At 50.6% G+C, this 24116-nt stretch overlaps 6 protein-coding genes across 6 annotated transcripts; 2 read left to right on the top strand and 4 right to left on the bottom strand.

Annotated features, from left to right (window-relative positions):
- Positions 1-244: 244 nt before the first annotated feature.
- On the bottom strand, positions 245-1235 carry C8Q69DRAFT_124461 (hypothetical protein). Its single transcript, XM_028625247.1, has 4 exons — positions 939-1235; positions 697-860; positions 346-638; positions 245-283 (listed from the first exon to the last, which is right to left on the bottom strand). Exons 1-3 carry the CDS (start codon positions 1127-1129, stop codon positions 463-465), a joined length of 531 nt encoding a protein of 176 aa, XP_028481305.1. The 5' UTR covers positions 1130-1235; the 3' UTR covers positions 245-283; positions 346-462.
- A 480-nt stretch (positions 1236-1715) lies between these two features.
- On the bottom strand, positions 1716-3730 carry C8Q69DRAFT_515856 (mitogen-activated protein kinase HOG1; the record flags this gene model as incomplete). Its single annotated transcript, XM_028633376.1, is given in 8 exon segments — positions 1716-2225; positions 2286-2469; positions 2521-2599; positions 2667-3023; positions 3086-3291; positions 3310-3473; positions 3556-3603; positions 3675-3730. The coding sequence occupies 8 exon segments, from the start codon at positions 3728-3730 to the stop codon at positions 2126-2128; spliced, it is 1194 nt and encodes a 397-aa protein (XP_028481304.1). The 3' UTR covers positions 1716-2125.
- A 3074-nt stretch (positions 3731-6804) lies between these two features.
- C8Q69DRAFT_124068 (G protein complex alpha subunit GpaB) lies at positions 6805-8476 on the top strand. Its single transcript, XM_028625245.1, has 6 exons — positions 6805-7041; positions 7102-7447; positions 7504-7632; positions 7684-7813; positions 7878-8116; positions 8180-8476. Exons 1-6 carry the CDS (start codon positions 6915-6917, stop codon positions 8277-8279), a joined length of 1071 nt encoding a protein of 356 aa, XP_028481303.1. The 5' UTR covers positions 6805-6914; the 3' UTR covers positions 8280-8476.
- Positions 8477-11904: 3428 nt separating this feature from the next.
- C8Q69DRAFT_409132 (putative glycogen phosphorylase GlpV/Gph1) lies at positions 11905-15018 on the top strand (the record flags this gene model as incomplete). The annotated part of the gene is made up of 8 exons (XM_028628232.1): positions 11905-12095; positions 12171-12183; positions 12252-12287; positions 12343-12404; positions 12457-12560; positions 12614-12691; positions 12745-14510; positions 14608-15018. The coding sequence occupies 8 exons, from the start codon at positions 11905-11907 to the stop codon at positions 15016-15018; spliced, it is 2661 nt and encodes an 886-aa protein (XP_028481302.1).
- Positions 15019-15984: 966 nt separating this feature from the next.
- C8Q69DRAFT_409159 (ABC transporter transmembrane region 2-domain-containing protein) lies at positions 15985-18285 on the bottom strand (the record flags this gene model as incomplete). Its single annotated transcript, XM_028628235.1, has 4 exons — positions 15985-16063; positions 16122-17019; positions 17072-17708; positions 17776-18285. The coding sequence occupies 4 exons, from the start codon at positions 18283-18285 to the stop codon at positions 15985-15987; spliced, it is 2124 nt and encodes a 707-aa protein (XP_028481301.1).
- A 758-nt stretch (positions 18286-19043) lies between these two features.
- C8Q69DRAFT_123850 (cell wall biogenesis protein Mhp1) lies at positions 19044-23153 on the bottom strand. Its single transcript, XM_028625244.1, has 2 exons — positions 22878-23153; positions 19044-22775 (listed from the first exon to the last, which is right to left on the bottom strand). The coding sequence occupies exons 1-2, from the start codon at positions 22927-22929 to the stop codon at positions 19258-19260; spliced, it is 3570 nt and encodes a 1189-aa protein (XP_028481300.1). The 5' UTR covers positions 22930-23153; the 3' UTR covers positions 19044-19257.
- Positions 23154-24116: the final 963 nt, after the last annotated feature.

Here is a 24116-nt window from a genome sequence, read left to right as displayed (position 1 = left end):
TCCAACATACATCATGTCGATGGAAACTTTTGGCAAGACATCGAGAAGATGAAGAAAATTATGGTCCAATCACACAAATACGCAGTTGAAGGGAGGATAGTCACGCCGGTACATAACCCATTTTAACGATGGCCTTCCTCGCCCAAGTCCGCAATATGTCAACGCAGAGATTCCATACATCTGTGCCATTCCTCCCAGGTAATACATATACCGGCCCGAAGAGCTGGGCGCGAGTTACAGGTATTACCTGGGTAGCTGCATTTGCCAGCGTTAGGAAGATATCCTATCAATATATTATTGTTATCATCAATTCCTTACTCAGTTGTGTGGTGGTTCTTAACTTACCCCATTTTACTTAAGATACGGAGAGTTACCAGCATCTCGTTCCCATATTTCGAAGATCCCTTTTATGCGTTGCAGGGGCGCTCCAGACATCTTAGTCCAACAGAGGACAATGACAAGTTAAACATCTGGCTGTCCACCCTCAAGCCACAGACGTATGTCTGCGTGGAGACGAGGCAGTGATTCTGCCCATCCGGATTCTACCGCGATACTAGGTAGTGGTTGAAGCTCATAACGTATAAGCATATCAGGTGCCTTGAAGGAACCGGTATACTGTCCCCTGAAATGATCAATAACTAGGTATCCAATATCAGTTAATATACGTATCGAATCAGAGAGATATAAATAGCCTACTTGTGCCAACTCCAAGTGTCAACACATAACCTTCTGCGGGAGTTAAGAATCCGGCAAGTACCATATCCAGTTTTTCTTCGCCGATCCAATGTTGATGAACATCATGGACTTCTGTAGGCATGATTAAAATGTTGAGCACTTTGATTAACGAGTTATAACTGAATCTGATAAGTATTATCAGTTAAATTTAGATAATAATAATAAACGATACATCTTTCGGAGATTTCTGCTGGTATCATTACCGCGTATTGCGTCTCTCAATGTCAGGATCTTCCGAAAGTGATTCTACCAATAACGCTCCCTTTTCTACTGAGATATTATCATATCTCAGCTCCATATATTCAGTTGCTGCTTGTATATCCCTTTTGATTTGAGAGAACCAAGTCTGGGCGGAGCCATTCGAGTCTGGAGAGGATGGTACGTTGACAGTCATATTGAGAGGATATCTATCTTTAATAAAAGGGAAGTTTTCGTAGCAATTAACTAACTGAGGAAGCAATGGAAGCAATTAAGTGAAGAAACAATTAACTGAAGGAAAGATCCGAGTATCGGTTGACTTCCGAGGACTTCTATGGCAGGCGGTGACTACTTATATGGCAGAAACCCCGTGAATGAGACCCTCAGTGGCAGTGTCCATCTATCTACCTAGCTATCTAGGCGGTTTGGAAAATTCACAGCTGAAGAGAAAAGCAAGAAATGCCCAGGAGATAGATTTACTGGGGGGGAGATGTATCTGTTGCGGCAGAGCCCCCTAGCCACGGATACTGCCATATTATTATTGACCACCTTCCCCATATGAGCTAGGTATCTACTGGTAAAACTCCATCCTGATCGCCGCCATCTTGGCATGGCTTGCATCATGTCAATCAGCGCGGTCCACCGCCAAGGAACGTCATCGGGTCTCATAGTCAAAAATAGGCCATTTCCCGACATGGTATTCGAGATCTGGAGATGCGTGCTCTATCTTGGTGCGCTGGCCCTGGCCATTGAGGAAATGGAATTATTAAAGTTACACATTTCTCTCTTCTGCTCTAACATCGTCTACTGCATCAGTCTTGAAATTCGAAACGTGCCACGTAAACTGTAGATTCCGACGAAGCTTGATCCTATTCATCCCGCTTTTCCGCGACCAAAAAAAGAAACGAAGGAGATCCATATACCGTGTACGTGTATCGACGTTGAAGGATCTGAGAAGTAGATAACCCGCATCGCCGCCTGAGTCTGAACACGCCGTAAAAAATGAAGCGACCACCGAAGACCAACATGTGGAGGCGGGAAAGAACTCGTCAAAAGTCCCCGTGCCCACTGTAGATGTTAGACGCTACATGGACAAGAGAAGCAGGATCCCGTGTATACAACGGGAATCGTTATCCATCAACACCAACAACTGCCTTCAACCCACCGTATCTGCAGAAATCCCATTCGCAAGCTATACCACTGGGGCGGTGGGGTCCACAGGTTCGGGTGGAACTTGGCCTGCGTCGAGGCCGGTCTGGTCAATGTTGTGGTAGTCGAGGATCTCCGAGTACCTGTCATAGCGGGTCAGCCTGAACGAAAAGTTAAATAATTTTGGTTTCCACTAAACATACATCATGATCTTCCATGTGTCAACTGGCAGATCAGCATCGTTGAAAGACCAGTCGAATTTCTCTTCGGCGACAGGCTCGTCGGTAGGATCGTGGTAGGGGGCTAGATATTCGTGTGCAAGAGCATCCGTCGCGCTCACTCGCTTCTTGGGGTCGAAGACCAGCATCCTCTCCAGGAGGTCGACGGCTAGGGAAACGTGAGTAAAACCGCTCGACTGATTGCCAAGGATATGCATACCTGATGGGTCAGCGTTCTTGAACTTGTTGGCCAGCGGCTGTCGTTCCCGCTTGGGCAGGGACTGGACGAATCGCAGAGTCTACAGGAAAAGAAATTGACGTTAGCTGCTTGAAAAGTCGAAGGCAAAGACGTCGACCAATACGCACATTCTCACTGCAGATCGTCTTGATCACATCGTCAGGTGGGGTACCGAGAAGCTCGGTGATGATGGAGAACTGGTTGACATGGTCCTTTCCGGGGAAGAGGGGCTTGCCATCGAGCATCTCTGCGAAGATGCAGCCCGCACTCCAGATGTCGACTTCGACGTCGTACTTCTGCCACGTGAGCATGATCTCCGGGGCACGGTAGTATCGCGTGGAAACGTAGCCGGTCATCTGCGGATCTTGGATCCGCGCCAGACCAAAATCGCAGATCTTGAGATCACAGTTCTCGTTGATGAGGATGTTGCTGGGTTTGAGGTCACGGTGCACCACACCGGCGGAATGGACGTATTTCAAACCTCGCTGTCGCCGCGTCAGAAGACGTGCCAAAGACAGGTTTCGAAATACATGGATGATCGACATACCAGGATCTGGTACAGGAAGTACTGGATAAACTGTTTCTCGAGCGGTCTCGATGTGAGAAGTCTATGAAGGTCGGTGCCCAGGAGCTCCGTAACGAAGTAACTATCATCCGTCAATCGGGGATTCAAACACACCCAGGGCAGGAACCGATCGGGGAAACTTACATGTCCTCGAGAGGGGAGATGAAGATATCGCTCAAGCTGATAACCTGTTCGTTGTCAGTGACAGGCCACCGTTTGCGCGGAGATTGCACGACTGACATTTTCATGTCGCAGATGTTTCAATAGTTTGAGTTCTCGATATGTCCGCTTCGAAAGAACCGGTGTGCTGAACGGCTTCATGATCTTCTTGACGGCCACGGGCTGCTGGGTCAATTGGTCTCTGGCTGAACTGTTCGCCGTGTCGTTGTCAGCCACATGTATCTCTGGCGATTCCCCGGCTGTTCCCTCCTCAGGATGGAAGTTGAGCATACCAGACGAGACCGAAAGCTCCCATGCCCACCGGCTGCAGGTCCGTATACCTGAACACACAGTCAGACTCCTCCAGTTCCTCATCCAGGTGAATTTCCTGCCGCGCGCTCATCCGCCATACCTGCTAGTGATCTCGAAGGTCGTCCCAAAGATCTGGGCCCGCACGAATTCCGCCATGGTGAAGGATCGCGACCTGGGGCCACGCTGGAGATGAAGTCGAGGTGACACAAGACGATCGTCCGTGGAGATTCCCGTCTCCTACTGCTTGCTTGCTTGCTTGCTTGCCTTCCGACCTTTCTCTCTCTTCTTTCTCTCCTTCTCTCTTCTCTGTCTCTCTGTTTTCCCTTTTTTTTCACAGCTGAGAGAGTTGAACAGGGAGTCGAGTTGGTTGTGGGGAAGAAGTGGCGGACGTTGGGAGAAGGAAAGCTGGTTGGCGGGTCAGGGTCGGAATGGGCGTCTTGTCGAGGGTAGAAGACGAGAGTGGCGTGTGTGTGGAGGTGCGGTCTGGTTCGTGCCTTTTTGCCCGCCAGGCCAGCAGGCAATGACGTACACGATGGGATCTCCCGCGAGGGGTTATTATTATTATTATGGTATGGTATAATTTCAGTGCCTTTTGGGGGGGGGGGAAACTGGGCAGGTTGACTAGTTAAGTTAACTAGTTAACTGGTTAACTAATTCAGACCAACAAGTTGGTTCTGGGCCGAGGGGCGCAGCGACAACTCTAGATAGAGCAGAGAGGTTTACTCTGGCCCTCCGGATGGAGACTGGCCTGGCGGGGCTGCCCCCGCTGGCCGAGCACATTGGCTGGAAATGTCTTGCTGGCTTGCTCATCCGGCCACGGGCGTTCCATGGGGCAGTCATCATTTTCGTCTTCGTCTCGTTCTCTTGCCAATCCCCAAGTTGTACCGCCAACAGCATTGCTTGCACTGTTCTGAAGAAGTCGTTAAATGATGGACCAGAAAGCACATCCATCATTCATGATCGTTGCACGCAACTCCCCTTCTCGTTTTGCCAGTAGTTTCTCCTATCTCAAGGAACCATTCTGGCATCCTTGCCATCCCGAGCAAGAACAACGATAAGAATGATACCACCATTGGTATCATCGGGACCTAATTTGGGCTGGACCGCGAGCGGGCACTTACCGGCGTCTGTGTTCCCCCTACTCCGTACACTGGATGCGGCGCCCCTAGAGAAGAGATCTGATAGAGCAACCGCAACTCGATCAGAGAGATGACCTTGGAAAGTCATCCGGCCAGTCGAAGAACTTAAACAGACTCAAAAACTACTCGTCGTGAGCGTCTTGCTGGTGGTTCTCTCACGGAAAAGAGGAAGGGTTTCTGTTGGCATTCGCTGCAATGCCATAGAGAGCTCTGTTCGTTTCCTCTCCGTCGGGACCGTCTCATTGGATGGCGTTTCGGGCTTTGCGTCAAACCGGTTTGACTGCAACAGATGCGATGCGTGTCAGCCTTGGAAGCCAGCTACACGACACGAGCGCCTGATAAACAGAAAAAAAAAAGACTTCGGGTGCTTGGTGGATGCCCCCATGTTGCTGGTGAATGTGATCACTGCTGCGCGGGATGTTCCGGGCAACTCCAAGGAATTAAGACTTGTGGCTTTGATCAATTTCCGGGATGACGACTGGCTTGACTGCCGCCCTCATCAGCTGTAAATGGTGATGGCATCTTGGTCCGACCGCCATATAGTTATATATAAAGCCGACTTCCCCAGTACTGGACCTGAATTCAGCTGGAGCTCGGGTGTGCGTTCAGCTGGGCTCTGGTCGTCTAGCAGGCACGATACAGGGGCTGCCAGGGAGGGGAACTACTGCCAATACAATACAGATCCGCTCCAGGATTCGAACGACGTCCTCCAGGATATAGTTATACTACAACGGTGAAGAAGATGACTGTGAACGCTATGGAGTACCATGCCGTATGCCACATGTTTAATTTGGCCCTTGATAAGTAACGGTCGCCTGACGAAACACCATTGCGTGCGGAGAAGAGAGAGGAGAAGAGGAGAGAGGTCTTGGGACCTGACTATCGGAGCATTTACGGCACTCTACTAATAATAATAATGCCTGCTAATATACCTCAACCCGTGAGTCGCCAGCAAGATCGTGCATTGGTCGTTGCAAGTATAGTACCATAGCACGGCAGCCCCGAGAGCCCGGCGTCGACTCCCCAGCTCCGCCCGAATGAGGTTGACCCGTCGGGCACGTGAGCCGAACTCCTCTCCGCGATGATCCAGCATCACCCTGAGGCATCGTCAGCCCTGTCAGCAACGAGAGAAGAAGAGAGAAAGAGATCAGCTGTCCTGTTCTGTATTTAGAAATTCCATTCGACGCAGAATAATAATCCCAGGGTCTCGCACAGTAGACTAGAGTTAGCTTCCCGTGTTATTATCCCAGAGCGGACGATTCACAGTTCATTCATTCCCCCGTAGGTTCGAGAGCTCCAGCCCAGCTAGCTAAGTAATACTTAGTGGTTCAAGGTTGTCCAGGGAGCCACCAAGCCATGCGCTTGCGCCCGTCACTGTCATGATCCCGCGGGCGCAGGGCAGAAGGGAACCCCCCCACAAACCATCATCATCAGAATCAGAATCGAGCAAAGGCCACTCACTTAGCGCCTGAAAGCATCGTGCGCTACCCCCCCCCCAGGACCGCCGGATGCCCTTTAGGGTGCTCTCCGTCGTCAACACCACGTTTCGCCCTACCCACCCAATAATCCCGCCGTCAACCTAACTACTAACCACTAACTAACTACATAATACTACTACTTACTGCTGCTGGATTACCACGAAAGAGCAACTCTCCTCTCCGCAGTGATCTCGTTCCTCACTACACACAGACCCCCAACAGAGCTCCCCTCCCATCGTCGACCATCATCCCTCCGTATTCGAGGTGCCGACCGCAATCCCGCCCTACCGTCCCTGTTGGCTCTCTGGCGCCTGCAATTCACGATTGATCGATTCCTTCGAATTTCCCCCGCGAACTGAAACTGTCTTCCTTTCCGGTCTTCGGGCATTCGCCGTGGTCGGGAATCCAGTCTCTGTCCGCCAAAAGTCACCTCTGCGAGACTGCTGGTGGCATAGCTATTCGCAACGTGCAGTAGCGGTCTGCAATCGAACACCGTCACCATCGATCGATACGGGAACTGTTCAGGCGGCCCTTCTCCTGCGGCCTTGAGCCCTGGTGGCCGACCCTGTCCATATCGACATCTCCTCTCCGAGGTGCCACACCCCTCTCCGGATCACGGAGCTGGTGCCGACCACCGTTCCTAGGGAGGAGCTCGAGTGCGCGTGAACCGATATCGACAGGAAACTAGCCGCTCATCGAGCGCGACTCGCCAAGCTGGACAAGATGGGTGTCTGTTTCAGCAGTGAGAATACGGACGATGCAGAGCAGAAGAAGAGAAGTCAGATGATTGACAAGAAGATCGAGGAGGATTCCAGGCGGCTAAAGAAAGAATGCAAGATTCTATTACTTGGTCAGTGGTCCCGTGCGCCTGTATAGGAGCAAACGCCTAACTGAGCGTTGGTGGGGGCAGGTTCCGGAGAGAGTGGAAAATCCACCATTGTCAAACAGATGAAGATCATCCATCAAAATGGCTACACCGTGGAAGAGCTTTCCATGTGCCGGTTGACAGTCTACAAGAACCTCATGGATTGCGTGAAATCCCTCATCGGAGCTTACCAACAGTTTAATCTGGAGCCTTCCAGTCAAAAGGTCCGCGATTATATGACATATCTCTCGGAATATAACATAGACCCCGATCCCAATATACCCCTGGACCCCAAGGTCGGTGATGCGGTCACGTATCTGTGGAATGATCCCTGTACGTCCACCGTCCTAGAGCATCAGAGCGAATTCTACATGATGGATTCCGCCCCATAGTAAGTAGCTCGACGATTCATGCGGCGCGCTGCCATTTTGCTCACCACCTAGTCAGTTTCTTCGAGGAATCGAAGCGAATAGCATCGCCAGACTATATCCCCAACGAAGCGGACGTTCTCCGTGCGCGAACGAAGACTACAGGTATATACGAGACAAGATTCACGATGGGCCAGCTTAGTATTCAGTAAGGGCTTCTCCCCGTTAGACATGTATAACTCGGCTCATGAGATATTAGCATGTTCGACGTGGGCGGACAGCGGAGTGAACGGAAGAAGTGGATCCATTGCTTCGAGAATGTCACGTCCATCATTTTCTGCGTCGCGTTGAGCGAATACGACCAGGTGTTGTTGGAAGAAAGTAATCAGGTACGTTCGGCCCCCCTCATACGCAGGTTGTCCCGGAAGAGAAACTAAGTATTTTTTTTGGCAGAATCGAATGATGGAGAGCCTGGTGCTCTTCGATTCGGTTGTTAATTCTCGATGGTTTATGCGGACAAGCGTCATTCTGTTCCTCAACAAGGTCGACCTATTCCGGGCGAAGCTGGCCCGTTCGCCCCTAAGCAATTACTTCCCCGATTATTCCGGCGGCAACGATGTCAACCGGGCCGCCAAGTACCTCCTATGGCGGTTCAATCAAGTCAACCGTGCACATCTGAATCTCTATCCGCAGTAAGTCACCCAACCGTTCCCTGCACCTGCACTCAGCAGCATGTTAACGTGGCGTGACCGCAGTCTTACTCAGGCGACCGATACCACCAATATCCGCCTCGTCTTTGCCGCCGTGAAGGAGACGATTCTACAAAATGCCCTGAAAGATTCAGGCGTTCTATAGCGACCGTCCCAAGGCTCTCGCTGAGATGAGGAATATACCCTAATATTCGTCATTCTTGGAGCACATCTAATCTTTGATCGTCTCTTGATGCCTTTCCTATGGCAGGGCGGTCGAACAGGTCATTTTCTGTTGTACATGACACGGCGTTAAACTGGGGTCTCATCTTTTGGGTTTATACTTCGGCGCCCCGAGGTGGAATGCGTTTGGTTATTTATGGGCATGCTTGATATGAGCCATTTTCTTTTTTTTGTTTTGGCGATCCGTACATCATCTACCGCTCCAAGATGTTGTCGTAGGACGACTGATTTTACCCAGCATTGATATCTGTTGCAGCTTAATGACGCATTGCTTTTAGCCAAAAGTTTGTCTTTTTGCTGCATTTCCGGACCATGTGATGCTTTTCCTTTGTTTAGTGATGAGGTTTTTTTGGTCCACGAGCAGGTCTTTAGCTGACTTTCCTACATCTGTCCTGCCCGGGGTTTATGGCGACCCATACCGGCACCCTGTTCTCGTCCAGACTATTTTTAGACGACTGCAGTGTTGGGATGTTCCTTATCTGCCGGTGGTCTTGCGGCTGTGCAGCGTATGGCTGTTGTGCTTTCCTTTAGTTATGCGCTATTCTTCCCTTATTATTATTGATCTCGCAGTGTGAGCTGTTTACCGTCACGACATCTGCTATATAGGCCTAATATATTCTTATCCTTAATCCCATCTCAATTCTCTGGCCTTTAACTTGGTTTTATCCCACTTTTCTCTTGCCTGACTGTCCTAGGGCCTCTTGTGTCTTGCTCTGCAGGGATCAAAACGTCTATGCTGGAGCGGACGCGGTCGGCAAGTTGCACTGACACGGTGGCCCGGGCTGTGTCGGATTGGGGGCGATCGATATCCGAATTGCGATCGGCCCCCATTTGAGGCTGTCAGGGCAGGTTTTGCGTCGTCCATGTAACCCTCGTGACCTTGGCAGCGACGGTTAGAAAGCGTATGAGGTCGGTACCGTCGGCTGGCGGGGTGATAATTGCGCGAATAGTCTCTATCTATACGGCGTACTTTGCGCACTCTGTTGTCGTTGCGTGAAAGTATCGCAGTTTCATGCAGACAGTTAGGTACTGTAACGATCTGAAGTATTTACTCCTGATCTATAGTAGGCGAAGACTTCCTATTCTGTCTATTCTACTGTAGACAACCTAGCTCCCCCATCCTTAATTAAGTATGGGGGTCTACATCTCGTTATTCCCATCCAATATGAGTACCATCTGATTCAACCTGCCCAAACATCACTCGATCTGAATCATGTCTGGCACGATTCACGCTAGATCGGCACTGTGGGATGCCCCAGTCCAGCGAGTACAGAAAAGACGTCATCCATTAGATAGCCTTCATGGGCATGGGTGGACGCTAGAAAAACACATGTTCGGACGTTGCCGTTCTGCCCGACGAGCCCCTTCGGTCCGTAGGTAATTAGCACGGACCGTCTCTCGATCTGAACTATCGAAATCGAGTAGGAACTGGACGGATCGGGGTATGGATTTTTCTTGTTCTTGGCTAGATATCTAGATGAAGCAGATTGATTGGCTACTTAACTTACTGCTCTTTGGATCGAGCACTACTTAACCTCCCTAGTGCCTCGGTAGGATATTTCGATAATATCTCTATCTCCCATCCAGCCTGTTCGCATCGCATGCGAGATCCGTCATCTAGATATCCGTACTATACGATACTATACTATCATACTATACTTAGTCCACAGCCTGCACCATAGACGGGATCTTCCTGTTCGGACCCATCGGCTCTCTCTCTCCGCATGCGACCAATCTTCCATTTAGTGGTCTAGAGACCGCCGTACAACCATTACAGTATGGTAGATACCATCGGGACGGGTAATAATATATGTTAGCTGGAGTTCTGTTCACGGAAAATTGAATTTGAATTTGGATAGATAGGTTGAGTGTTCGTCGTGGGTTCCGGAATCAGTTAGTTCGCTTCATCTGGAACTAGGTAAGTAGTTAGGTAGATAAGATAAGGTGTGGATGTCGTATGATGCTCACTAGGTACAGTACTCCTCCGTATCGTGGTATGGGGAGGAATAATGCAGAAAGGTAGACGATCGCATAGCGATCGAGGATAGGGTTTTTTTATTGTGGTGATGGCAGAGAGATCATTGAGGAGACGAGATGAGATTAACGGAAGGATGTTAGTATTTACGTCTTCCCGTCTGCGGCCAAGGGAATTAATTAGGTACCTATCACCTATGAACGGGATCCTGGTCTTTATTCTCACTGAACTGGCTCAATTGAGTTCTTCAGTCATCCGCGTAAGAGACATGAAATGTATGGTACAGGTCTAGGCCCAGACGGAAGGAAATTTTCAAGATCATCAGATCATGCCACCGACAGCCGTGCGGGGGAAAGGGGGACTAAAGAGCAGGGAGAAAATGCTGCGCTAATGTATGGATATGCAGCGAGAACCCCAGATTGAGCAACGTAAACTCGTGTGGGGGATTTTTGGGGAATTTGTACTCCTGGTTGTATTTCGAGGTTCTGGATGATGTTCTTGTTGTAGACTCGGTTTTGGAACGTGTTCTATGTAGCTTAACTTAGTACATTGTACAGTAGTTACTTATCCATGTTTCTCTGGCCCCATCTTCTTCCCCGTGTGAGGACGACTAGATTTGTAGCTTTCGGTTATCAGTTCAGGGCAATATGGAAGAACATGACAGTCTAGTTAGTCGAGGTACTTGTTAGAGAACTGAATTCGTGGATATCTCAATATCAGGTATACACACAGACATTGTACTGTACTTCTTGCTTCCCTACTAGTAACGGTCGACAGGGAATATTCCAAACCCCGGACCATATTGTTCATGTAGTAAAGAAAGGAAAGGTTCACATTCGCCATCAAGCCACAAAGCGGGATTCCCCATCTTCCATCGCCTCTCGCAAGGGCCTCTATTCCCGGCCAGAACCTAGCTAGCTTCACCTACCTTAGCTACACCTGGTGGACACGACGAGCAAAATACCCCTCCCTCTTCTGTCTCTGTGTCTGACATTTCTATCCTCGACCCCTCTTGTTTCTCTTTTTTCTCTTTTTGTCACTTCATTCTATTTTCTTCGTTTCTTTCTCAATTCCGCAGCCTTCGGGTGAGAAGCTGGAGCTCAGCAAGCAAGCGGGGCGTGAATAGCTAGCTAGATCCAGTCGACTCGACTCGTTCCTCCGTAAGTCACCCTGGGGAGCCTCGCATACCATTTTCTATCCAGCAACGAGCAATTCCCTGTCAATCATCACGTTTCCTTCTTGCTTTTCTTCACTCTCGTCTCACCTGACAAGTGAACTGAAACCGGTTTATCCCGATTGGGATATTCCGCATTGCTTTGCTTACCTATCTATACCTACCTGCTTTTTCATACTGTTCCATCCTCTTGCTTTTGGTCTTCTCGGGTGAAGAGGTGAGGAGATACCACCGTGCGGTATCCGAAGTTTTATCTCATTTCCACCTCACATTGTGGTTCTGTTGCTCCTGTCTACTGCAATTAAGCTGGTTTCTCACTCGTGAAACCCTTTCTGATACTCATAAGATCGACAGTGAGACAACAAACCGAATTCCGTTGTTTCCAACACAAAGGCAACCATGGCATCATCATCAACAACTACCTCATCCCACCACGAACGGAGACCTTCGGTCGGAGCACCCATCTCCGACTTACAAGGTCCCGTGGGTCCGGGGTTCAGTCGTCCCAAGCATAGACGCACCTTTACGGGCTTTGGACCGTCGGAAATCAAGAGTGTCGAGGCGAGCATTCCGGAGCCGTTGAGGGAGGCGTAAGTACCATCCATTGATGTACATACAATGCATGAAACAGGGAGAGCAGAGCTGACTCACTGATCGCGGTGTAGATGGAAGAAATATGTAGGTGCATTTTCGTCGACACCCTTGCAGCTTGGGGGTTTGAGATTGATGTTGATTATCAATTCTAGTCCCCGAAAGGGTTCACAAACAAGGATGATTTCGAGGTATTTCGCACCAATGCCTGTGGTATTCGTATTGGAGTCCCTGACAATCGAACAGAAAGAACTGGTTCGCCATGTTGAAACTACCCTGGCGCGCTCTCTGTTCAACTGTGATGAATTGTGAGTTTTGACAGCACTCGTATTCGCTAGGACTACTTGCTCACTCGAGTAGAGCAGCATATTCGGGGACGGCTCTGGCCTTCAGAGATAGGCTGATAATCGAATGGAACAAGACCCAGCAGCGCCAGACCTTCGCAGACAAGAAACGCGTATACTGTATGCCACCAGGTCTTTTGGGGTTTGCATGTGTCGGGTCTGACTCTCAGTAGATCTTTCTCTCGAATTTCTGATGGGAAGAGCACTGGATAACGCTATGCTTAATGTAGGACTAAAGGATGTCGCTAAAGGTGCGCTATAAGCACCAGATCTATGATCGTCACTGAATACTGAATCACAACAGATGGCTTGGGAGAACTTGGATTTCGCATTGAGGATGTGATCAGCCAGGAACATGATGCTGCGCTAGGAAACGGCGGTCTAGGTAGATTGGCCGCTTGTCTTCTCGACAGCATGGCAACCTTGAATTATCCCGCATGGGGCTATGGATTGCGCTATCGCTACGGTATCTTCAAGCAGGAGATCGTGAACGGCTACCAGGTCGAAGTCCCAGACTACTGGCTGGACTTCAATCCATGGGAGTTCCCCAGGCACGAAATCACCGTGGATGTCCAGTTCTATGGTTCAGTAAGAAGATATCACGATGATGATGGTAAGGTCATCAATGAGTGGGACGGCGGCGAGATCGTCCAAGCTGTCGCGTACGATGTTCCCATCCCCGGTTATGGGACGTCGACGACAAACAACCTCCGATTGTGGTCCAGCAAGGCCTCCAGCGGCGAATTCGACTTTCAGAAGTTCAACTCGGGAGAGTACGAAAGTGCCGTCGCCGACCAGCAGCGAGCAGAGACCATCTCTGCTGTTCTGTACCCCAACGATAACCTGGATCGAGGTAAAGAGCTACGCTTGAAGCAGCAGTATTTCTGGTGCGCTGCCTCGTTGTATGATATTGTTCGACGATTCAAGAAGACCAAGCGAGCCTGGAGCGAGTTCCCAGACCAGATCGCCATCCAGCTCAATGACACCCATCCGACGCTGGCCATAGTCGAACTGCAGCGCCTGCTAGTTGATGTCGAAGGCCTTGACTGGGATCAGGCATGGCACATTGTGGTAAACACCTTTGGATACACAAACCATACAGTCTTACCAGAGGCCCTCGAGAAGTGGTCCGTACCTCTGTTCCAGAATCTGCTCCCACGTCATCTGCAGATTATCTACGACATTAATCTGTTCTTCCTACAGTCGGTTGAGAAGAAGTTCTCGACAGATCGGGACTTGCTGGCAAGAGTATCGGTCATTGAAGAAAGCCATCCGAAAATGGTCCGCATGGCCCATCTGGCAATCATCGGCTCTCACAAGGTCAACGGAGTCGCGGAACTGCACTCGGACCTCATCAGAACAACTATCTTCAAGGACTTTGTCGAAATATACGGTTCGGACAAATTCACCAACGTGACCAACGGCATCACCCCGAGACGCTGGCTTCATCAAGCAAACCCACGACTTGCGGACCTTATCGCGACCAAGCTGGGTAGTTACGATTTCCTGAAAGACCTCACTCTCCTCGACGGATTGGAAGCACATGCAGAGGACAAGACATTCAGAAGCGACTGGGCTGCCGTCAAGCACGCGAACAAAGTCCGTCTTGCCACGCATATCAAGAACACAACCGGTTACAGCGTGAACCCGAGCTCTCTATTTGATATCCAAGTGAAGCGTATCCACGAGTACAAGCGACAGCAGCTCAACATATTTGGAGTTATCCACCGCTATCTGACTATCAAATCCATGACGCCCGACGAACGCAAGAAGCTCGTGCCCCGAGTATCCATCTTCGGCGGTAAAGCAGCCCCCGGATACTGGATGGCCAAGACGGTCATCCATCTGATCAATAACGTCGCTTCGGTAGTCAACAAAGACCCCGACGTCGGCGATCTCCTCAAGGTTATCTTTGTTGAAGACTACAACGTCAGCAAAGCAGAGATTATCATCCCAGCCTCTGATATCAGCGAGCACATCTCCACAGCCGGGACCGAAGCCAGCGGTACAAGCAATATGAAATTTGTCCTAAACGGAGGCCTCATTATCGGAACATGTGATGGAGCGAATGTAAGCATTCCTCCCTCCCCTATCTCGTGACTTACAACAACAGCTCGTGTATACATACATATAGACCTAAACCTAAACCACTAACAAAATAATCCAGATCGAAATAACCCGCGAAATCAGCGAACAAAACATCTTCCTATTCGGCAACCTAGCCGAAGACATCGAAGAACTCCGTCACAAACACCTCTACGCAAACGATCTCAAACTCGACCCCGACCTCACCAAAGTCTTCGACGCCATCCGCTCCGGCACCTTCGGCGACGTCAACGACTTCTCCGCCCTACTCTCCTCGATCGCCGAACACGGCGATTATTACCTCGTCTCGGACGATTTCCACTCATATATCACGGCGCAGAGCGTCGTAGATGAAGCGTTCAAGGATCAGGATGAGTGGGTTACGAAGAGTATTACGAGCGTGGCTCGTATGGGGTTCTTTACTTCTGATCGGGTTATTAATGAGTATGCTGATAGTATTTGGAACGTGGAGCCGTTGGATGTGACTGGTTAAATCGTCATTGGTATGGTATGCCTGAGCGGGTAGCAGAGGGAGAATTTTATGGAATTGTTAGTTATTAAGTAACCAAACATTACCTACTTTATCATAATTTACGAGCGTTTATCTTATGGTTTATCTTGTGGATCAGTGTTTTTTTTTTTTCCTGCTAATTTTCCATTTACTCTGACACAGTACACGAGTAATAACAAGTCAAAAGAAGCAGCATAAGAGTTCCCATCTATCATATCATTTCTATGTGATACCATAATACATGATACATGATGTATGAATGTAAAAAGACATTAATTTCCAAAAAAAGTAAAAACTGTATAGGAATGATAGATGACACATGGGTAGATCGTTTATAGATGTTCATGATGATATGACTTTCATATTTTCATTCAGTGTTGGATCACACACATACTGACGTTCCCAGACTTGGGGTGTATATATCGTCAGCAAGATATCCTGGTACCTAGGTAGCTAGTAGGTCGATGTTGTGCCTATATGCGGGACACTGGACGGCAAAGCCACACAGTTGTTATTGAAGAAGAAAGGTGGTCGGCGGTTTGGACCCGTTGGCGAAGATGTTCATGAGAGGATCTAACGGGCCGTTTCTCTTTCTCACATTTGTGTCTCCCCATTGACACATTGATCGTGTTGATGAAGGATCCGGGGAGTTGATGAAGCTGGTTTCATATGCTTCGACGTGGGATTTGACGAAGAATAGATCCAGGACTCGATACCCTTTGCGTGTGGGAAGCGAATCGGTTCTGATATAAGCCTCGTTGAGCGTGGTGTATGGTTGAGACGTGGTTGGAAAGTCGTGTATTTTCAATCGGCTATTTCCGAATTGGGGTCTTGCTCTGTTGAGCAAGACGGAATATGAGATTCCATGGAGAAGTGTTCTATAGGAACTTGTGTGTGTGAGCGAGTTGACATCTAAAAGGTGCAGCGAGACTGCGGAGTGGTAGCAGCTCAGGCGGCAGTGAGCTCGGCAACGCGTCGCTGCAATTCAGGCACCGCTCGAAGTTGCAGGTCAATCTCCTCTTTCTCACTGTAAAACAATCAGTAACAGGTTTAGTTATAGCTTTCGACCAAAGGGGAAAACCTACTCTTCAAGCTTCAATCTGCGCTCCCAGTCCAGTCCGGTGAAGACATAGTTTCCTTGGCCGTCAAACTGGAGGATCTTCTTGTGGTACTGCCAGAGGCTCCGTCGGTGGGACACAGTCATCAGGGTAATGCCCAACTTCTTGGCTGTCTCATACATCACCTTCTCGATCTCTAGAGTCACCGAAGATGTACACTCGTCGAGGATGGCGAATTTTGGTCGGTGGTAGAATAACCGGGCCATGGCAATCCGCTGCTGAAGTCCCCCCGACAGAACATCACGCCACTCCTCCTCGGCTTCCCAACCACCAGGGCGGTCCACAACGGAAGCGATTTCGACAGTTGCCAGGATGTCGAAGAGGTCTGCATCGGTGACCCCCTTGGAACGCATGTCCCGCACGGTGTCCGGGTAGATAACCTGCTGTCGGAGAGTTCCCCGCGAGAGGTAGGGTCGCTGAGGGATGTAGAAGATGTTTTCGAAGCTGGGTTTCTTGACAGTGCCTCCATAGACCGGCCACAGGCCACCAAGGATCCGGAAGAGGGATGATTTTCCACAGCCGTTCGGTCCGACGATAAGAAGATGATCACCTGGGAAGACAGTGAAAGACAGCTTTCTCACCAATACATCACCGTTAGGTGAGACGATCGGGACATCCGTAAATTCGATATAGTCGCTCTCGACGACGGTTCCACGGCCCGCCAGCACAGCTGCATTCTCTTCTGTGGATGCAGAAGAAACCAACTTCTTCGCGAAATGACCGGCCGTGAGATCATCCATCACATCCAGCAACGAGGAGACACGAGCGGTGTGTCCCGCCAGCTCCGAAATCTCCTTGTAGGAGAACATCACACGGCCAAAGGCGTCTGACGAGGAGAGCAGCATGCGTCGGTTTGTGACGAAGCCTGTCAAGCATTAGATACTGCGTCGAGGATCTGCAAAGTACGCGGCACTTACTTTCTGTCCGATCGCCCATTGTCTGAGTCACCTGGCCAGGGATCCTGAAAAACACAGGGAAACTGCAAAGAATCAGGCCCAGAGCGCCCCAGAAGTATTTCACGACAAAGTCCTCCATAAAGCCGTGATATAACCGCCGGCGTAGGATGCGGTTTACATGTTTAATCAACGTGAAATAGCCCTTATCCAAGTTATCCTTTTCAGCCTCGTGGCCGTGGTACAGCGCGATCTCTTCGCTGTAGTCGATTAATCTCGTATGCTGGAAGCGGAACTCGCCCTCCAACCGTGCCTCGTCTGCCACATATTTGCCGAACGGCGGCGTCAGCATGCGCATGACATTAGCCGACACCTGCACCAGCAAGCTCATCAGGAAGAGGCCTTCTCCACCAACAGTCTTCGATAGAGAGTAGTTGTAGATGACCATGTCCAAGATCGGTTTGGCCAGGTTGGAATACAGCTCGGCCAAGCTGTTCGAAAAGCGCGCGATATCGACAGTGATCAGCTGATCGGGATTCTTGATCCTATCATCGAGCGCAGATATCGCGTAAAAAGTCATATTGGAAAGGTATTTGTCGTGGACATGTTCAGTCAGACGTTTCCTGTACTGCAGGGCCAGCCGACATTGGTGATACGAGAGCTAGGGAAACAAAACACGCCCCGTCAGCGATTCACCACCCACTACCACGACTCAAGCAACGACTTACCATCGAGTTCGTAAACGTAGCAGGAACAGCCACCATCATCCACCAAACCAGACCAAAGAGGAAATCCTTCCCTTTCCCACGCACCAAGTTACTGACGAGGCGTCCATCCAGCTCCGCAACATACAAACTAAGCATCGTCCGCAACACCAAGAACACACTATGGCTGACCAGCAACCGCAGCTCTTTGCTCTTCCATCCCGGTATCACAATCTTCAATAAGCGCAGCAGGTTCCGCAGAAACTCGCGGTTCAGCTCGACCTTCTTCCTGGAGGTGCCTGCATCGCCGCCCAAGCTGCTGGTGCCAGGTCGTCCCCGCCTCTCGGCCTGACGCTGCGAGGCGGCTTTCTGCTCTGCGACAGCATTATGGATGCGCTTCGCAAGAGCAAGTGCCAAGGCCAGATAAAGTCCCCGCGAGACCCGGGTGCGGTGCTTCAGATACAGGTCCGTGACGGTGCGGAGAAGGTGCCGGAGGGACCGCTCAGGGGGCAGCAGCTTGGACTGTGCTGCCATGGCCGAAAGCTGGTGCCGTATCGACGGTGATGGATAGTCCAGTCAGAAGAAAAGGCACAGAGCATTCTTTGATGTAAGCAGTCGAAAGACTTGAGTGAGATCAGCTCGGAGATGGAGGGGAGTTCGAGACGGTTGGCGGTGTCTCTGTCGGGCATGTGAACGACAGGCAGAAAGTCACTGCCGAGGATGAGGAGAGAACGTCTGCTCAGCCAAGGGATAAAGAGATAATTTACATTGTTGTCATGATAATTCCCCAGTCGCTGCGAAGATCACATCCATTAATAATTCATAAGTAATAACTAATTAACTATAGAATCTCTCTCTGCCCGCAGACAAGTTAACTATCTCGATCTGCTTTCTCCGGGTTTCACCCCGGATTATGACATAAGCGACCCGCCTGTCAAATGTATACATATCATATCTAGATACGTATCTACATTCCACATTAACATAATATGTAACACCACCGCGACGGTGACATGCCAGTTAAACCAAAATACACACACAATTACCGCCTTTCCTGTGCTTCCACAGGCATAATACATGGTAGGAAAAAAACAACCCAAAGACCCCTAACCGCTCACCTAAGAAGCAGCGCAGATATTAGTCAGTTAACCATGTCAGCTAACTTAACTTTGTATAAGATAAATAAGCACTAATCAAAATAAATTGGGACGACATGGTCCTTCCACACCACTGCCGTCTGGTATCACACAATCGCTTGCATTGAGATTCGCCCAAATAGTAACGGCATCGCCCAGATAGAATACACCAATGGCAAAGAGCCAGTAGATTAAATAAGATAAAACAAATCATGTCACACGGAGTGGAAACTATGTACAAAAGGCGTCCCATCCGAGATGGACTGGTGAGATGTTGTAACCGGAAAGTATATAGAGCATGTCAAGAAGCCTTCGGGAAGGATCTGGCACGACGCTAGTGGATAACTCGATGACGACAACACGGTCACGGTTACTCGATGGCGCTGTTATCCACTGCCTCTTCGTCGACAGAAGGGCTTGGCCTCATGCCGGCGTTGATCTGAGCAGCGATTTGGCTCTCTTTAAATTTCTGGAACGCCTCCGCGTCCTGCTTCTGGATCAACCAGAGCTCCTCCATGGTACAGCCCAGCTCCTCGAGAGCCTTGTCCGGACCTACGCTTTCAACGCGAGAGCGTATCTGTTCACCACGCAAACGCTCAAGCTTCTCCCGCAGGGAGGCAATGTGGGAATCATCGAGTGGAGACGAAGATAGGTTGGCGGCAGGGTAGTCCTTGAGGAAGTCACGGCGGATACTCTGGCCAAGGCGATGGATATGACCTTCCTCAGATGTCAGGGCACGCGAGTGGAGGGAAGTATTTGAGCTGCTACGTGATATTCCAATAACGTAGTGTTCAGTATCTTCGTCGTCAATGGCGGTTTCGTCATCGAAGTTGGTTCCAGACGGAGGACTTCCGCCAGAGATTCCTTGATCATTGATTTCGTCAGAATGCTGGGAAGATGTGTCCTCACGAGGAGCTGGTGGTGGCGGCGGCGCGGCAACGCGTGTCTCAGGGTATTCATATTCAAAGCGCTGGATCATTTTCTGCAATGTGTAATCAAGGAATTGTAGACGCCGGTAGTTCGTGTCGTTACCAGCTCGGTCTTCACGGACCAGAGCTGACTGGATCCGCAAACGAATCTTGCGGGCAGCTACCAACAAATTCTTAGACATATCACGAGGCCTCTTGGGAGGTCGGGACCGGCTCTTCCGATGTCTCGGCGTGGTGGTGCCGCTGGGGGGAGCGGAAAAGTCCAAACTGTCGGAATGGTGATGGTCTGCGTTACCCAGACAGACTCCAAGAGCTTTCGCGACACCAGTGCCTCCAATGACATAATCCTCATCTGGTGCAGGATCGTCATCTTCTTCTCCCAGTTCTTCTCCATCAAGGTGACCGACGACATGTTGCAGGATCTCTGGTATAGGGACGTCGCCTTCCGTCCCGGCATCCGTAGAACCAGAAAGGTCCTCCTCCATAGAGCTGCGTTCCAAATTCCGGAGTGAGTACGCCACGATCTGGGACGCCAGAGCCTTGACGAACTCGTTACTCTCCGCAGTGGGAACTTCAATATCGACTGCGATGATGGTGCGGGAGACACGTACTGCAGCCATCAGCGAGGCATACACAGCACACGCCTCCTCTTGGCTGGCAGGATCGGCCGCCTCTGCAAGTCTTCTGATCTGCGAGTTTTCCATTATATTCAGATGGCAAAGACTCGGGCATTCTGGCAGAATCTCAGCCAGTGCGATGGCATGGTCGGGAGATAGATCCACATCAGCCAAGTGAATGCGCTTGAGCAACGGCATCTTGGGCAAGTATCGCCTCAGCATGATAAGGGCATCTGGCTGCGACGAGAAGAGACCACGGTTGTGCGACAGGTCGACGAACCGGAAGTTAGGTAAGCGAACAAAAGCTTGGAGCAACGGCGCAAGAGTTGGTGGTGTGAGCGAACAGTCGGCCAAGCTGAGGGCGTAGAGAGGGTGTTTGCTATCGAAAGCAGATGGCAAGAGGTCAAGATGATCTTCCAGAGGATTTCCACCAAGGTCGAGACCTTCGCATTTTCCAGACTGTAGATAGCGGACCACATGCTGGAGGCCTTCCCTGGTCAGCTCGTTATTCGCAAGACCAAGTCTCCTCAGACCGAATGCAACGGCAGCATCACAGATCTTTCCAACGTCACCAGTTGCTGGTCGACATTCGCTCAGCAACAACTCCTCCAGATGACTACCCCCGAACCGCTTCTCCAAAGCAGTTGAGAAAACGGCACCAATATCTGCGCCAGGGTACTCGGTCCGGTTCAACGATCCCGGGCCATTAGCGGCAGCAGGGGGCCTTGGGAACGGAATGCCGGAGAGATCAATTGCCTTGAGAGACTTTGACAGGTGTACGAAGAGACAGATGTGCCGCCAGCCCTCTGGGCCGATCTTGGGGTTCTTCTTCAAGGACAGCTTCTCAACCACACCGAAGCTCTCTTCCTTGGGATCGGTCTGAAGATTGGGTTTCCGTGATCTCCTCCGACGATACCTAGCTTGTTCTGCGGTCTTGGTGGCCAACAGACCGGCAAGGATCGAGCGGACGCCTTCGTCCGTGAGCGCGCAATTCTCCAGTATGAGTTTTCTTACCGGTACCACTGCAAGCCAGTCGCTAAACGTGATGATGTCTTCGAGGCTCATGGGGAAATCGGTGAGATCTAGCACGGCAACGGTCCCTGGAGACTCCGCAAGGGTAGACGAAGGAGATGAAATCTGCTCAACAAGCTTCTTCAAGACCGGGGTTTCACGAAGCTGACAACACCGCCGATATATTCTCACGGGATCGGTAGTCGGCTGACTCTGCGTTCTGGAGCGGCCGGTGCCAGACGTAGGCGCACTCGAGCTCTCATCATCGTCTTCTCCCCATATCAACTGCATGGGAATCGAGCCGTTTGCCTCCGCCAGTCGTCGTTTTCTTTCTTTACGTTCCTTGCGCTCTTCTTCTGACCGCTTCTTCTTCTCTTGTTTTCTCGTCGGCTCCTTGGTCGGGACATCTGTTTTAGCGTCGCCCTGGCTTCCATTCTCCTGCGTTGGCCCCTTCCCCGAGCCTGTGGCGACGGCCTTATTCTCTTTCTCAGGCAGAACAGCCTGAGGGTGTTTCAGCGCCTCTCCCTCGCCCTTCTCCTTAGACCTCACGTCGGCCTTCTTCGGGCGGGAGTCTGCTTTCTCATCGTCCGAGTCTCGACGAGAAATGCCCGCAATTTCCACATCGACACAGAATGCGACACGCTTCAGTTTCGATTGGTTCAGGTCTGGAACTCTGCACCTGTCGCGATTCTGGTTCACATTCATCACACGACGCTGGCACACCACACCGTTTGTGGCCATCTTACCGGACCCGTTTGTGCTTGACGAGGACAATTTCCGGAGAGCATTGTGGAGAAACCCGCTTCGCGGGGAGCTCGAGATAAAGGGGTTTGGCCCATCTCCATTCTTCTCCTCTTTGTCTTTCGGGGAATAGGCTGCACCAAACGGGTTGGGCAAGTCCAGTCTCGAAGTAGGTGGAATAGGTCTCGGAGGAGTTGAGTTTTCCTTTTGATTGTTCTGCGCAGGGGGGCTAGATGCAGAGGAGGAGAACTTGGAGCTCAGATTCGAGATCCACGAAGGGCGTCTACTGGGTTGCCGTACTGGCGCCGTACTGCCAGCGGGCTTTGGAGTGGCATTTTGTGAACCCGGCGTCTGCGTAGAGCCTTTATTCTCTCCTGCTGTCTGACCAACGGACCCAGCCTTCAGGTCGTCCTGCGACCTAGAGACCGTCTGTGATTGCTGATCCGGTGATGATTTCCTGGTGGCTGACGTGAGATGGTTTACATTTGAGGAAAGCGGTTTCGCGGCGGTCTGTGTCTCCGTAGTCTCTACACTCGATCCCGATTTATCGCTAATGGCTGACGATGTTGACTTGGTTCTGGACAGGGTATCTGCATGAAAGGAGCATCAGCAATTGACCACAATCAACTAAGATGGACGAATCGCCTCCAACTGTATGGAGCGGGGCCTCGTCGACTCAGCCAGCTCCGTACCTTTTCGCGAATGATGAAGCCAGCTCACATCCACCGTCTCGACACTGTCCATCTTGGCGTCCAAAGCGACTGTATTAGCCAAGAAGAAGAGCTGGCCACAGCCTCGTCTGGAGAGTATATATATATATGGGTATATATAAATGCGGTGTCTGGAATGCGGTGAGCAATGAGCCCTCAACTATACAGTCAGGCGCATTCTCAGTGAAGGTTGAGGTCACGCGACGAGGGAAATGGTGCAGTGGGAGGTCGTGCGAGTCAGTGAGATGCCTGCTGCAACACTCTCCAGACAAGAGGGAAGGGAAGAATTGGTCTGTGTGCTAGAATCGCGGAGCGTTCTTTTTTTTTTGCAGCGTCACAAGCGGAGATTCATGACCATGTCCGTCATCGGAGCGCGGCGGAACAGAGCGGACATAGTTCAAGACTGGAGGCGAGTGGAGTGGGGGAGGGATATATGGTGGTAGGAGACCGGTGAGAAGCAGACAAGAACTAGTTAGTTGGTTGGAAGCTGTAATAATAATATGATTAGGGATAGACGATTACGGACAGCTGGACGAGGGCGATGAGGTGGTATATGCAGCCGGGTCGAGAGACGGCGCGCCCGGGGATCGAGAAGCAACAAGATTCGCCGGGAAGGCCGTGTTGGCCCAGAGTCAAGGAAGAGACCGTTTACGACGTGGATGCTGATATCTTGCGTAGTCTAACTACCCCTACCTATGAATCGTCACTGGCATGACTGCGATCTGCACTAGAAGGCCTGAATACGAGTAACACATTCTATTATCTTCCTTTCCACTGGACCATCTCGCATGCTCGAAAGTCTCGAAGAGAACGCACGAGACTGTGTAACGGCCTCGTTTCGATACGGTGTCGATACCATGCCGATACCGTCCCTTACAGGGCGCTATCTCTTGGCTTACAGGCCACGCACCACACCGCCTGCCTAGTCTGCACTTTTGCGGGCCCGACGTTGCCGCCGATGGGCGAAGCATGACGTTTACCTGTGGTTCCCAGCGTCATTCTGTGTGGTGGAAAGAGTGGAAAGAGTGGAAAGAAGCTGGCAGTACCGTAAATTCCATAAGTCAGCTGATGGTCGTAACTTAACATCGATCTGGTCTGAATAATAATATCGAGTGATTCTCCTCCTCGCCACGGATCTGCAAGCGAACCACTCTTGGACCACCTGTTGAGTTGAGCCAAATATCTGAACCAGTGAGCCTCAGTGCGCCTCGGGTACGCCTT

Source organism: Paecilomyces variotii (assembly GCF_004022145.1).
Source record: "Paecilomyces variotii strain CBS 101075 chromosome Unknown C8Q69scaffold_18, whole genome shotgun sequence".
NCBI lineage: Eukaryota > Fungi > Ascomycota > Eurotiomycetes > Eurotiales > Thermoascaceae > Paecilomyces > Paecilomyces variotii.
This window is presented reverse-complemented; position numbering and strand designations above follow the sequence as displayed.